At 43.1% G+C, this 15,790-nt stretch overlaps 1 protein-coding gene across 6 annotated transcripts in view; it reads right to left on the reverse strand.

The window, feature by feature from the left end:
• Positions 1-666: 666 nt before the first annotated feature.
• Positions 667-15,790, reverse strand: part of LNX2 (ligand of numb-protein X 2) — a 262,034-nt gene continuing 246,910 nt past the window's right edge. For all 6 annotated transcript variants that reach the window (XM_073583140.1, XM_073583135.1, XM_073583139.1 and 3 more), the window contains 2 exons: positions 11,059-11,217; positions 667-1,696 (listed from right to left, as the gene is read on the reverse strand). In XM_073583140.1, the coding sequence (XP_073439241.1) occupies positions 1,561-1,696; positions 11,059-11,217 (295 nt within the window). In that variant the 3' untranslated portion in view covers positions 667-1,560. The remainder of the gene's footprint in view (positions 1,697-11,058; positions 11,218-15,790) is intronic.

Below are 15,790 nucleotides of genomic sequence, written 5' to 3' on the forward strand. Positions count from 1 at the left end.
GAGTGCAGGGACACTGGCTCAGGGGAGCTCAGGAGGTTTCCACTTCCCTATTCCCTATCGCAGGGCCCACCATTGTTAATGTTTCCCTTATTGTTTAAATTCGCCTTACTGGAGGCGGGGTTTCCAGACTTGTATATACGTGTAATGTCTAAATTCACCAGTTGGAGGCAGTGTATCCAGCTGCACATGTTTATTATTTAAATTCGCCCCACTGGAGGCGGTGTATCCAGGGTCATGTGTGTCACATGGGTTCGCCTTGCGGTACTCCCTGCGTCCAGACACACGTGACCGTGACACAAATTGAATTCTTTTATAGTGGGTGAGTTTTATGATTATCTGATCTAAACATAATGTTATTTTTCTATCGGAGGAGTTTACTAGTCATCTCTTGGGCTCTGTTCACATTTGTGTTGGGGCACCTTTTGGCTATTCTGTTATTTATGATGGCAGAAGAAAAATCAGATTGACCGTATTGAAATCGGTAGAGACTGCCAGCGTCATTTTAGATCCCATTTCAGTGGGAGGTATTGCCACCTCTAGGAACAGATTCACAAAATGGTCACATATACTGTATAAATGGAACGAAAGCAGCCTGCGCTAAAGAAATCCCCTCAATATTGAAATATATGCCCCATGATGCATAGATACTTTCTCCCACAACACTCATCACAGAAATTGTACATCTTTTATTGTCTGGTAGGGACGCCGCAGGGGTCCCAATCTCGATTGAAGCATTATTACTTGACATCATGTCCGACCTTGTAAAAAGTCCACAAACACAAGCACGTCCAAATAGAAATATCGCAGTAAAAATATCAAAAGTTTATCAGACTAACAAAAAAAACAACACATTCATTATCAGGTTAGTAAACCTTGAGATGAATCCCCTTGTTCTTTGACAGGATACACTGTATTAAATTGACACCCCCCCAAAAAAGAGAATAAACAGTTATTGCACAGTACAAAACCCATTTATGCAAGTTTTTGCTTTGGCCCTCAATATTGTTTGCATTTGTATTTTTTGGGAATTTTCAAAGCCGCCACAGGCAGATGAATGATATCATTCTAATTGGACACAAATTATTGGCAATGTCCCCATGAGGTAAACCAATAAAAAGGTCCCACAGCAGCACAAAAGTCTATATAGAAATGCAGCAGGCGTTGGGTGGTGGATTTGGCTTTTACATTTACAGAGAAAATTTTCTGAATATTACAGATAATTTTGTTGCTGACAATGTAGCGAGGGCCATCGAACACTATAACCGTGGCACAAAAGAAAACCCCAAAAAACAAAACTTTTACTCAATGGCTTGACATAACCTCTACGGCGAAACTTTATTGTATATGAGCTGATGGCGCAGCACGATCTACAGACTCCCGTCAGAATATGGTTTTAAGGATGGCTGGAAGAAAAGCAATGGCGCCTTGAAACTGGACCAGGTGAGCATGTCCGAGTCCTATGTGGATCACTTCTGAACATCTTTCTATGAAGTTATTGAAGCTGAGATGAGGAACAGCTCTGGACTAGATTGAGAGCAAAGAAGATGGATCATCGCGGCATTAGACCAGGCTACCGGGCCATGAGATCACGCTAAGTGTGACTTTGCTCCTTTGTTCTTTCAGCATTGGGACAAGAGCTGAGTGGCTCATTCCCACAGTAGATAAGCCATTAACTGCAACAATCATGTCTCCACACCTGTAATAGAAGATACATAACATGTAGATAGAAATAAGAGATTCCAAAATCAATCCATAACAACATACATGGGAAAAGCATGTAAATTAGCTCTTTTCCGAAAGGAAAGAAAATTGTCTTGTTTGTGCCGCATAGTGGATGAAGATACCCTATATGTCATTGACTGATCCTATAACCCCTTCCTTCTATAGCTTTTATTATTTTTCTATTGACTTAGATATATCACATTTTGTATTTTTGGGAGACAAGTTGTAGTTGAATGGCACCATTCATTTTACTATATAATGTATTGAAAAAAAAAAGAAAAAAATTACACGTGCGGTGACATGTTGAAAAAAAAATACAATATCCCCAGAGTATTTTTGTTTTGTTTTTATGGTGTTCTTTGTGCAGTAAAAGTGACCTGGCAATATGATTTTACAGGTCAGTATAATTAATTCAATACCAAACTTGTATAGTTTCTTCTATATTTAAGTGATAAAAAAATAATTGCATACTTTTATATAAAAAAATAAATGGATTTGTTTAATCAGTTTCCGAGATATGTAACTTTTGCTATTTTTCCATTAATGGAGCTGTGTGACAGCTAGTTTTTTTGTATGGCAAGCTGATGTTTCTATTGATCTAATTTTGCAGTACATAAAAGTTAAAAGTTTTTTGATGGCTTTTTGATGCAATTTTGTAGCAATTCTGCTATTTTTTTCTCTTTATGGGTTAATTAATTGTTTTGATAGATTGGACTTTTGTGGATGTGACAATAGCAAATATACTTCTTATTTTTCTATTTTTAACGCAGGAGAAAGGGATGATTTGAAATCTTATATTTTTTTCTAAACTTTATTTGCTTTATGTTTTTAGACTCTTTATAGGACTCAACCCTGTGATTACCGTATATACTCGTGAATAAGCCGACCCGAGTATAAGCCGACCCCCCATAATTTTGCCACAAAAAACTGGGAAAACTTATTGACTCTCGTATAAGCCTAGGGTGGAAAATGTAGCAGCTACTGGTAAATTTCAAAAATAAGAATAGATAAAAGTAAAATTAATTGAGACATCTGTAGGTTAAATGTTTTTGAATATCCATATTGAATCAGGAGCCCCATATAATGCTCCATACAGTTCATGATGGGCCCCATAAGATGCTCCATACAAAATACATCCCATATAATGCTGCACAAAGGTTAATAATGCCCCCATAAGATGCTCCATAGATTATGCCCCAATAAGATGCTCCATACATTATGCCCCCATAAAATGCTCCATAGATTATGCCCCATATGCTGCTCCATAGATTATGCCCCTATGTGCTGCCCCATAGATTATGCCCCCATAGAATATTCCCCCATATGCTGGCCCATAGAATATGCCCCCATATGCTGCTCCATAGACTATGCCCCCTATGCTGCCCCATAGAATGTGCCCCATATGCTACCCCATAGAATATGCCCCCATATGCTGCTCCATAGAATATGACCCTATATGCTGCTCCATAGAATATGCCCCCATATGCTGCTCCATATGCTGCTCGCGTATAAGCCTAGGGTGGAAAATGTAGCAGCTACTGGTAAATTTCAAAAATAAGAATAGATAAAAGTAAAATTAATTGAGACATCTGTAGGTTAAATGTTTTGAATATCCATATTGAATCAGGAGCCCCATATAATGCTCCATACAGTTCATGATGGGCCCCATAAGATGCTCCATACAAAATACACCCCATATAATGCTGCACAAAGGTTAATAATGCCCCCATAAGATGCTCCATAGATTATGCCCCAATAAGATGCTCCATACATTATGCCCCCATAAAATGCTCCATAGATTATGCCCCATATGCTGCTCCATAGATTATGCCCCCATGTGCTGCCCCATAGATTATGCCCCCATATGCTGCCCCATAGAATATTCCCCCATATGCTGCTCCATAGACTATGCTGCCCCATAGACTATGCCCCCATATGCTGCCCCATAGACTATGCCCCCATATGCTGCCCCATAGAATATGCCCCCATATGCTGCCCCATAGAATATGCCCCCATATGCTGCTCCATAGAATATGACCCCATATGCTTCTGCTGCAAAAAAAAAATGCCATACTCACCTCTCCTGCTCAGGACCCGACACCTGAGATATTCACCTGACCGGGGTCCATCGCTGCTCACCGCTGTCTGCCGTTTCCTGTGTCAGTGACTGTTCAGCCAGCAGAGGGCGTGGCACGCACTAACCACATCACCACGCCCCCTGCTGCCTAAACGTCACTGACACAGGAAGCGGCAGACAGCGGTGAGCAGTGATAGACCCGGTACAGGTGAATATTGGATATACTTACCCCCTCCTGGCACGGTCTTTGCAGCCCCGCTTCTCCGACTCCCATGGTCTCCAGCAGCTCTTCCTTCAGCAGTCATGTGGTGCCACTCATTAAACTCATGAATATGCACATATTCATGAGTATAATGAGCAGTACCACGTGACCGCTGAAGGCAGGAAGGGAGACCGTGGGAGAAGCGGGGGGCTGCAGAGACTGCACCGGGGGGGTCAGTATGATCTCTGACACCCCCGCTCCCCCTCCCCCACCTTCCCCAAGGTATATGACTCGTGTATAAGCCGAGAGGGGGGGGACTTTCAGCCCAAAAAAATGGGCTGAAAATCTCGGCTTATACACGAGTATATATGGTATATACCAGTATATAGAACAAGTAATGTCCTCCTCTGAAGTTCAAGGCACAGGCTCAGCTTGCAGGATGACAAAGGTTGGAGCTATGACGGCCTTCATCAGGTCGGCCAACAGAAGCCTGTGTGCGCACACTGGCAATTGCGTAATTTAATTTCAAACTCGAATTGTTGCATTTACAGGCAGATTTCAGCTGTGCAACACAGCTGACATCTGCTGGGTATGGTGCAGGCTCAGCTCCTGAGGCCACTCCATACATGGGAACCTGACGTAGGACGCACTGTTATATAATACTTGATGGTGGCCCGATTCTAACGCATCGGGTATTCTAGAATATGTATGTAGTTCCTGCATAGTGTTCCTGCCTAGCGGCAGTTTGTTGTGGTGTCTCCTGTTCCCGATGTTGTCTGTGATATTCTGCATCCTGGGCTTGACCGGCTGCGTCGCCACTGACCTCCGTGCGGCAGGAGATGACCCGCGGCAACCGTCAGGACATCTGCGGCGCTAGCCACTGCCACCAATCAGTGATGCGGGATTTCCATTACAAACAGACAGACAGAATTAGACAACTATATAGTAGATGATAAAATTTTTTTACAGGGATTCTGTGGGAATGAAAAAAAAAAAGAAACGAGAAAGAGGTAATCTCTATGAATAAAAGTGAATGTATGTATGTATGTATGTATGTATGTATGTGTATCACCAACCAATCACGAAGCATCACCAGAGCTGTTTAAAGAAGCTGAGCTGTGATTGGTTGCTATGAGCAACAGTTTTCCTTGCAACCAATCACTAAGCAAAGAAGCTGAGCTGTGATAGGTTGCTATGAGCAATAGTTTTCTCACTCCACGACAACCCCTCCACAGACACTGCCATGGTGGGAGAAATCTAGCGTCCCCGGGAACATAAGCTCCCAGCCACTGTCTGCCCCCCAGAAAGGAGCAGAGAGCACATGACAGAAATTAATCCCCCCAGCCCATATTCCAATCACACATCCTTCGTCCCATAGGCATATCTTCCCTATTAAAGTGATCTCCGGTATGGAAGTTAGGATGTGGGATATTAGGGGTAGTAGTCTGATGGCTCTGACGGGATGATGTGGGATATTAGGGGTAGTAGTCCGATGGCTCTGGCTGACGGGATGATGTGTGATATTAGGGGTAGTAGTCCGATGGCTCTGACAGAATGATGTGGGATATTAGGGGTAGTAGTCCGATGGCTCTGGCTGACGGGATGATGTGGGATATTAGGGATAGTAGTCCGATGGCTCTGGCTGACGGGATGATGTGGGATATTAGGGGTAGTAGTCCGGTGGCTCTGGCAGAATGATGTTGGATATTAGGGGTAGTAGTCCGGTGGCTCTGACGGGATGATGTGGGATATTAGGGGTAGTAGTCCGGTGGCTCTGATAGAATGATGTGGGATATTAGGAGTAGTAGTCCGGTGACTCTGGCTGACGGGATGATGTGGGATATTAGTGGTAGTAGTCCAGTGGCTCTGATGGGATGATGTGGGATATTAGTGGTAGTAGTCTGGTGGCTCTGGCTGAAGGGATGATGTTGGATATTAGGGGTAGTAGTCCGGTGGCTCTGACGGTATGATGTGGGATATTAGTAGTAGTAGTCAGGTGGCTCTGGCTGACGGGATGATGTGGGATATTAGGGGTAGTAGTCCAGTGGCTCTGATTGGATGATGTGGGATATTAGGGGTAGTAGTCCGGTGGAACTGATGGCATGATGTGGGATATTAGTGGTAGTAGTCTGGTGGCTCTGGCTGATGGGATGATGTGGGATATTAGGGGTAGTAGTCAGGTGGCTGTAACTGGATGATGTGGGATATTAGTGGTAGTTGTCTGGTGGCTCTGGCTGACGGGATGATGTGGAATATTAGTGGTAGTAGTCAGGTGGCTCTGGCTGAAGGGATGATGTGGAATATTAGGGAGAGTAGTCCGGTGGCTGTGACGGAATGATGTGGGATATTAGGGGTAGTAGTCCGACGGCTGTGATGGGATGATGTGGGATATTAGGGGTAGTAGTCCGGTGGCTTTGACGGGATGATGTGGGATATTAGTGGTAGTAGTCAGGTGGCTCTGGCTGAAGGGATGATGTGGAATATTAGGGGGAGTTGTCCGGTGGCTGTGACGGAATGATGTGGGATATTAGGGGTAGTAGTCCGACGGCTGTGACGGGATGATGTGGGATATTAGGGGCAGTAGTCCGGTGGCTCTGACAGGGTGATGTGGGATATTAGGGGTAGTAGTCCGGTCGCTCTGATGGCATGAGGTGGGATATTAGTGGTAGTACTCCGGTGGCTCTGGCTGATGGGATGATGTGGGATATTATAGTGAATGTGGCTATGCGGAGTGGGCAGGGCTATACACTCAGCTTTATATATAGATATAATCATTATAATTTGTTATAATTAATCGTAGATAGTTACTATGCCCGGGCAGCTATAAATAAATACATTTAATAATTGTAAAATCAAACTTGTTTTTTGTATGGAAGTAATCTTTGTAGAACATCAGAAAGGCCTCTGTCTTGTTACCACTGACAGAATCCTGCCCTAGAAGGTTAGGACAGGTCAGGTGCCTGGGAGTATGTGCTGTAGGAAGATAAAGATCTGCTGCTGCCTTTCTGATGTACTAAAGTGATTACTTCAATATAAAAACAAGCTTTATTTGCTAATTAACAACTTATTTAAAATTACATTTTCTTTCATCACTTATGATTTCTGTTGCCAGGTAACAACCTTTAACCCCTTTACCCCAAGGGTGGTTTGCACGTTCATGACCGGGCCAATTTTTACAATTCTGACCACTGTCCCTTTATGAGGTAATAACTCTGGAACGCTTCCATGGATCCCGGTGATTCTGACATTGTTTTCTCATGACATATTATACTTCATGATAGTGGTAAAATTTCATTCATATATAGCTTGTGTTTATTTGTGAAAAAAATTGAATTTTGGTGAAAATTTTGAAAATTTTGCAATTTTCCAACTTTGAATCTTTATGTCCTTAAATCACAGAGATACGGCACACAAAATACTTAATAAGTAACATTTCCCACATGTTTACTTTACATCAGCACAATTTATAAACCAATTTTTTTTGTTAGTTAGTTAGGAAGTTATAAGGGTTAAAGTTAAACAGCGATTTCTTATTTTTACAACACCATTTTTTTTTTTAAGGACCACATCACATTTGAAGCCACTTTGAGGGGTCTATATGATAGAAAATACCTAAAACTGACACCATTCTAAAAAGGCACCCCTGATGGTTCTCAAAACCACATTCAAGAAGTTTATTAACCCTTCAGGTGCTTCATAGGTATTTTTGGAATGTTTAAAAAAAAAAAATGAACATAACTTTTTTTCACAAAAAATTTACTTCAGATCCAATTTTTTTTATTTTACCAAGGGTAACAGGAGAAATTGGACCCCAAGCGTGATTGTACAATTTGTCCCGAGTACGCTGATACCGCATATATGCAGGTAAACCACTGTTTCGGCGCATGGCAGATCTCTGAAAGGAAGGAGCGCCGTTTGACTTTTCAATGCAAAATTGGCTGGAATTGAGATCGGACGCCATGTCGCGTTTGAAGAGCCTCTGATGTGCCTAAACAGTGGAAACCCCCCACAAGTGACACCATTTTGGAAACTAGACCCCCCCAAGGAACTTATATAGATATGTGGTGAGAACTTTGAACCCTCAAGGGCTTCACAGAAGTTTATAACGTACAGCCGTACAATTAAAAAGTCATATGAAGCAGCATTTGCATGCTATATAAGCTGTCAGCGCTGCACTTTCTGCCCACTGACCTGAGAGACTTCCTGATGCACTGCGCATTACAGGAAGTTTCTCAGCTTTGGTAACCCAGATGTCATGACGACATCGGGTTACCATAGCAGCGATCAGGACCCCGCGTCACGCCGCGGGGTCTACGATCCAAAGGCAGAGGGGCTGTCAGCCCTCTGCCTGTTCCCGGAATGCTGCGATCGTGTTCGATCGCAGAATTCCAGGGGTTAAAATGTCGGGAGCGGTCTGTGACTGCTTCTGACACTTAGTGTCGGGTGTCAGCTGTGAGAATCAGCTAACCTGGCCGCGATCGGCCGCACGCCACCCATGTGTGCGGCCGATCGCTATGACGTACTATTCCGTCCATGGTCAGACAAGCCCAAGGCACATGGACTGAATAGTACGTCTAATGTCAGAGAAGGGTTAATGACACTTGCAACATCACTATGGATATTATCCAAGACATACAGTTGTGTGAAAAAGTGCTGGCCCCTTCCTGATTTCCTATTCTCTTGCATGTTTGTTACACTTAAATGTTTCAGATCACCAAACAAACCTATAGGGCCCTGTGTGAAAAAGTGATTGCACCTCCCCCTTAAAACATAAAGTAACTGTGGTTTATCACATCTTTGAGAAGCGGAGTTCAAATTCCCTAGCCACCCCCAGACCTAGTTACTGCCACACCTGTTCTCAATCAAAAAAATCACTTAAATAGGACCTGCCTGACAAAGTGAAGTAGACAAAAAGATCCTCAAAAGCTAGACATAATGACATGATCCAAAGAAATTCTGGAATAAATGAGAGACAGAGTAATTGAGATCTATCAGTCTGGAAAAGGTTATAAAGCCATTTCTCAAGCTTTGGGACTCCAGTGAACCACAGTGAGAGCCATTATCAACAAATGGGGAAAGCATGGAACAGTGGTGAACTGTCCCAGGAGTGGCCAGATGACCAAAATTACCTCTAAAGTGCAGTGATGACTCATTCAAGAGGTCATAAAAGACCCCACAACACCATCCAAAGAACTGCAGGCATCACTTGACTCAGTTAAGGTCAGTGTTCATGACTCCACTATAAGAAAGAGACTGGGCAAAAACAGCTTGCATAGCAGAGTTCCAAGATGAAAACCACTGATGAGCAATAATAAAATAAAGGCACGTTTCAGTTGACAGAAAACAGCTTGATGATCCTCAAGACTTTTGGGAGAATACTCTGTGGACTTACTAAACAAATGTTTAGCTTTTTGGAAGGTGTATGTCCCATTACAGTCCAGCCATCTGTTCTTGACCTCAAGCTGAAGTGCACTTGGGTTATGCACATAACAATGATCCAAAACACACCAGCAAGTCCACCTCTGAATGGCTTAAGAAAAACAAAATTAAGACTTTGGAGTGGCCTAGTCAAAATCCTAACTTTAATCCCATTGAGGTGCTGTGGCATGACCTTAAAAAGACATTTCATGCTCGGAAACCCTCCATTGTAGCTAAACAATTCTGCAAAGATGAATGGGTCAAAATTCCTTCAGTGTTGTAATGGACTCATTGCCAGTTATCAGAAACAATTGATTGCAGTTGTTGCTGCTAAGGGTGGCTCAACCAGTTATTAGGTTTAAGGAGCAATCACTTTTTCACACAGGGCCCAATAGGCTTGGATTTCTTTTTCCCTTAATAATAAAGACCTTCATTTAAAAACTGCATTTTATGTTATCTTTGTTAAATATTTGAATTTGTTTGGTGATCTGAAGGAATATTAAAGTGTAACAAACATGCAAAAGAATAGGAAATCAGGAAGGGAGCAAACACTTTTCCACAGATGGTGCACCCATCTATAGATAGCGGTTTTGGTGTACTTGCCCTTCATCAGTGCAGAGCAGGGTTTGCGTGGCTGGTTTTAATATCAAATACATCATAGCTTGTGCAATACTTTGACAAGAAAAGATAAAACTAAATATCGGTAACGAGTTTGTTCTCCCCGTGTTTGTGTGGGTTTCCTCCAGGTACTCCGCCCTACTCTAAAGACATACTATGAGCCCCAAATGGAACAGTGCCAACAATGTCTGTAAAGCGCTGTGGAATTAATGGCTCTATATAAGTGAGTAAAACAAATAACCTTTAAAGTAGTATTCTAGATGACGTTACTTCCACATAACCTGACGAGGAGCGTGCACAATTGGCAGGTACGTTATTCATGTCCTATTCAAGCAGAAAGGACTAATGCATGGTGCCTGCCGATCGTGCCCATGTCTTGGCTGGTGTGTGGTGTTGTAACATCATCCAAACGCAATGTGTTGCATTTTGGTGCGGTCGCCACACCGTCAAAACGACGCATGCAGCCACAATCTCATACCTGCGCACGGCCTGCGTACCCAATGCTAAAGATAGGGTACGCAGGCCGCATGCAGCGGCATGCGCCCATAGGCAGAGCTGACCGGAGGAGGCGAAGCTTAACGGCGAGCGTCCGCTGCGCCTCCAAACGCAAATGTGAAACTAGCCTAACTCGTGGAAGGCAATACACCTGGTCAAAAAGCATTACCAATCCAAGCAAAGACGGCAGACACACAAGGGTCTCGCGTGACCCTTCGGCAGGTAGTTGGACATCGCCAGTATAAACTCTATATAGTATTATTGGTGACCAGAAAACCTATATTTGATGAAATGTCAGATTTTTCTTTTATTCTCTCCCTACGTGTGCATTTTTGCAGTCCACTATACTACTTACACCAGACTAGGGATTTTCTGGATGCTTTTACACGTGATTGGAGAAAGCGCTATAAATATACCATAGTTACTTTTCTGCCATTTATTAATGGTTTCAACATACAGATACCAGGTGGAGAGTAAAAATAGTCTCTGACGTTGCAGGCGGCTTCCTCTGCTGAATCATACTTACTTAAGGCGTCCATCATAGTACGCAGGTGTCCCCAAAACTATGGTTTTAATGAAGAAGGGCTGATTTGTGTGGTTCTCCTCATAGCCACCAACTATGCTAAAGCCCCAGCTGCCCAAACTGCTTCTTCTTAAAATGACATCATGGCAGCTATGCAGACAGCTGAAAAAAAAGAAGAAAAAATGTTTCTAAAATTGTTCATGTATTTACAGTTTGCATTATCGATGCATATATGTTATATTTTGGTCAATATGAACTAAACCAATCGAAGAGCAGCTTTCTTCCAGACACAGCGCCTTTTTTTTCTGCAGGCTGTGTATGGTTTTGCAGCTTTGTCCTTGTTTACTTCAATGGGGCCAAATATCAGACACAATCTATGGAATACAGAATACAAGTGCAATATTATGCAAGAAAGCAGTTATCTTTCTTTTTGGCTCTCACTCCCTGTAGGCCACATGTAGTGGTAAACATGTTTCTCTTAAAAGAAAACCATTCCTTCTTTCCCATAGCAACCAATCACAGCACAGCTTTCATTTTACCAGAGCTGTTTAGGAAATGAAAGCTGAGCTGTTATTGGTTGCTATGGGTGACAAAGACAATTTTTCTTTTAGAAATTTTTAATCTTGTTACGGAGGTCTGCAATATGGTGGCCAAATCATTTTCAAATCCCGGACTGGGAGACTTTTTTCTTCCATGACTTTGATAGGAAAACAATGTGGCATGGTTCATCACATGGTGGATTACACAAGTGTGATTCCTAGAGGCATGATGTACAGAAGTGTCTCATAGAGGCAACAATAACATGGTCCCTTGAAGACACTATGTGACATGAACCGCACCTCCAAAAATCACGCATTGATCTAATGCCGGTAGGCAAAAATTTATATAACTGAACATGAGTGTCATGATACCAGTGCTGGTGGACCTGCACTTCTGGGGTTAATGTTTTGATCTCAGTGCAGACTCTTACCTGCACACCTGGGACTTATTATGGTGGCCTCTCATTGGTTCTGGGAAAGCTTCTTATAGCCTCAGGAAGCTCCCATCCCCCGTCAGTAATACTTTCGCCCTTGGCAGAGTTGTGTTGACCCCTGAGTGTGTTTCTGCTGTGTTCTGGTTGCTTGATACTCTGTGTACGACTCGGTCTGTTCTCTGGATATTGCTTGTTGGATTCTGCTTGGTACCTTCTATGTCTGTTTGGTTTTGACCCCTGCTTGGCCCCGACTATCCGTTCTGTCTCATCCCTGGTACTTTACTGCTATCTCTGTGTATGACCTCCGTTTTGCCTGACTCTGAGTATTTCTGTTTAGTGTCCTGTCATCTCTGGAAGCAGGACGCTAAGCCCCGCCCCTTGCAGTCACATGACCATAGGTCCTTCACTCCTTGCTAAACTTCAGCGTCCCCAGGTCCTGTTTGTACTTTCCAGCTGTACCTGACCCCGGGCCCCCCTACAGTGCGGGTGAGTCCCTGCTCAGCGGAGGATGCACGCCGGCGCTGACAGGACCCTGACAATGAGGTTCTTAGTTTAACCTTCTGATCAGACTGTATGAAGCCCACTGCCACGTCACGGCAAACCTCGTAGTTGGTCCTAACACTCTAACGGAGCGGAGCTGTGCACGAACCACCGCCACAACGGCAATGCACCAGCAGAGCAGATGGCCCAGGGTCACCAGACCGCACCGCTACACCAGCACAAAACCACAGCAACAATGGCTGCCACACAGCACCAACACCAAATGAAAGGAGTCCCCATCGCCCCCACGGAGCGGAGCCGTGCGCCAACCAATGCTATAGTGGAAATGCAGCGGCAGGGCAGACGGCTTGGTGTCTCGCAGCATCCTTGCAGCAAGACCGAGTCCCCATGACTCCAGACTGCGCCACCCCACCTGCACAGAACCACAGCAACAATGGCCGCCGCACAGCACCACAACCAAATGTAAGGAGCAAAGAAACTCACCTCCATCAAGCACTTCGGTGAGAGCAGAAATGGGCTAGACCCATTACTTTGCAGTCTCCTGCTAATTAAAATAACCTGTGCCAAATGGGAGGAGTGCTGGTCCAAGAAAGGGGAAAGAACTTGCTATACACCAAAAAAAGCACATGAACCGCACCTCCAAACATCATAAGTTGATCTAATTCCGCTAGGCAAAAATTTATATAACTGAACATGAGGTTCTTAGTTTAACATTCTGATCAGACTGTATGAAGCCCACTGCCACATCACGGCAAACCTCGTAGTGGGTCCTACCACCCTAACGGAGAGGAGCCGTGCGCTGACCACCGCCACAGCGGCAATGCACCAGCAGAGCAGACGGCCCATAGAATCATAGAATCATAGAATCGTAGAGTTGGAAGGGACCTCCTGGGCCATCTGGTCCAACCCCCTGCTCAAAGCAGGATTCGCTAAATCATCCCAGTCAGATGTCTGTCCAGCCTCTGTTTGAAGACTTCCATTGAAGGAGAACTCACCACTTCTCGTGGCAGCCTGTTCCACTCATTGATCACTCTAACTGTCAAAAAGTTTTTTCTAATATCTAATCTGTGTCTCCTCCCATTCAGTTTCATCCCATTGCTTCTAGTCTTTCCTTGTGCAAATGAGAATAGAGTTGATCCTTCTACAATGTGACAGCCCTTTAGATATTTGTAGACAGCAATTAAGTCTCCTCTCAGTCTTCTCTTTTGCAAACTAAACATTCCCAAATCCTGCAACCTTTCCTCATAAGACAGGGTTTGCAGACCGGTCACCATTCTGGTCGCTCTTTTCTGAACTTGCTCCAGTTTGTTGATGTCTTTTTTAAAATGTGGTACCCAAAACTGGACACAATATTCCAGATGAGGTCTGACCAAAGAGGAGTAGAGGGAAATAATGACTTCACGTGATCTAGACTGTATGCTTCTGTTAATACATCCTAGAACTGCATTTGCCTTTTTTGCTGCTGCATCACACTGTTGACTCATATTCAGTCTGTGATCTATTAGTATACCCAAGTCTTTTTCACATGTGCTGTCACTTAGCCCTATTCCTCCCATTCTATATATGCTTTTTTCATTTTTATTGCCCAGATGTAGTACTTTGCATTTCTCCCTGTTAAAAACCATTCTGTTAGTTACTGCCCACTTCTCCAGTTTATTTAAATCTTTTTGAATCCTCTCTCTCTCTTCTCTAGTATTAGCTATCCCTCCTAGCTTTGTGTCATCAGCAAATTTAATCAGTTTACCCTCAATTCCTTCATCTAAATCGTTGATAAAGATGTTGAACAATACAGGGCCCAGGACAGAGCCCTGTGGTACCCCACTTGAGACATTCTTCCAACTGGATGTGCAGCCATTTACGACCACTCTTTGGGTCCGATCACTAAGCCAGCTATGAATCCACCTAACAGTTGCCTTGTCCATTCCATACTTAGTCATTTTTTCAATAAGGATTGTATGAGAGACTTTGTCAAATGCTTTGCTGAAGTCAAGATATACTATATCTACAGCATTTCATTGATCCACCCAATCAGTGATACCGTCATAGAAGGAAATTAAGTTAGTCTGACATGACTTATTAGTTACAAACCCATGCTGACTCTGTTTGATCACTTCATTCTTATCCAGGTATTGACTTACATGTTGTTTAATAATTTGTTCAAAGATCTTTCCTGGTATAGAAGTCAGACTCACCGGCCTATAGTTGCCTGGGTCCACCTTCTTCCCCTTTTTGAAGATAGGAACAACATTTGCTCTTCTCCAGTCTTCTGGCACTTCTCCTGTTCTCCAAGAATTTTCAAAGATTATGGAGAGTGGTTCAGAAATTTCTTCTGCTATCTCCTTCAGTACTCTGGGGTGTAATTCATCTGGACCTGGAGACTTGAATTCATTTAGGTTAGCTAAGTGTTTCCTCACTATCTTTCTGTTTATAGATATCCTGGATTCTTCTATTCCCTTAATAGGACAGTGAATAACAGTTGGTGTTACATTTCCTTTCTGAGAGAAAACAGATGCAAAATAGGAATTTAAAAGTTCAGCCTTCTCAACATCCTGTCTTACCATTTCATCATTTTCATCCTGTAAAAATCCTATAGCATCTTTGACTTTTCTTTTACTTTTGACATATCCCCAAAATCCTTTATTATTGCTTTTGACATCTCTTGCAAGCCTCAATTCATTTTCAGCTTTAGCTAATCTGATTTGTGCCCTGCAGATTCTGCAGACAGCATTATATTCTTCTTTAGATATGCCTCCCTCTTTCCATTTTATAAACATTTTTTTCTTCCTTTTTAGCATGTGCTTAAGTTCTGTGTTCACCCATCCTGGTTTCCTTAAATGCTTCCTATTCTTCCCTCTTTTCGGAATTGTTAACAACTGTGCTTTGAGAATTTCATTTTTCAAGATTTCCCATCCTTCCTGGACATTTTTGTCTTTAAGGATATCCAGCCATTGGATCCCTCCAATTATCTTTCTGAATCCCTTAAAATCTGCCTTTCTGAAATCTAACCTTGACGTCTGAGTCTTCACAGGTCTTCCGCCTCTAGTTATCCAAAATTCTAAAATAGCATGGTCGCTTCCTCCTAGGGTTCCAGCCACTTTTACCTCCTCAACCATTTCCTCCCTGTTTATAAGGATTAGATCCAAGGTAGCAGTTCCCCTTGTTTTCTCCCCTACCTTTTGGAAGATAAAGTTGTCAGCAAGAGAGGATAAGAATTTCCTTGACCTGTTAGTTTTGCCTGAGAGAGATTCCCAACAAATGTCT

The sequence above is a fragment of the Dendrobates tinctorius genome, unplaced genomic scaffold (assembly GCF_039654945.1).
Source record: "Dendrobates tinctorius isolate UK_male_01 unplaced genomic scaffold, ASM3965494v1 ptg000075l, whole genome shotgun sequence".
Taxonomy (NCBI): domain Eukaryota; kingdom Metazoa; phylum Chordata; class Amphibia; order Anura; family Dendrobatidae; genus Dendrobates; species Dendrobates tinctorius.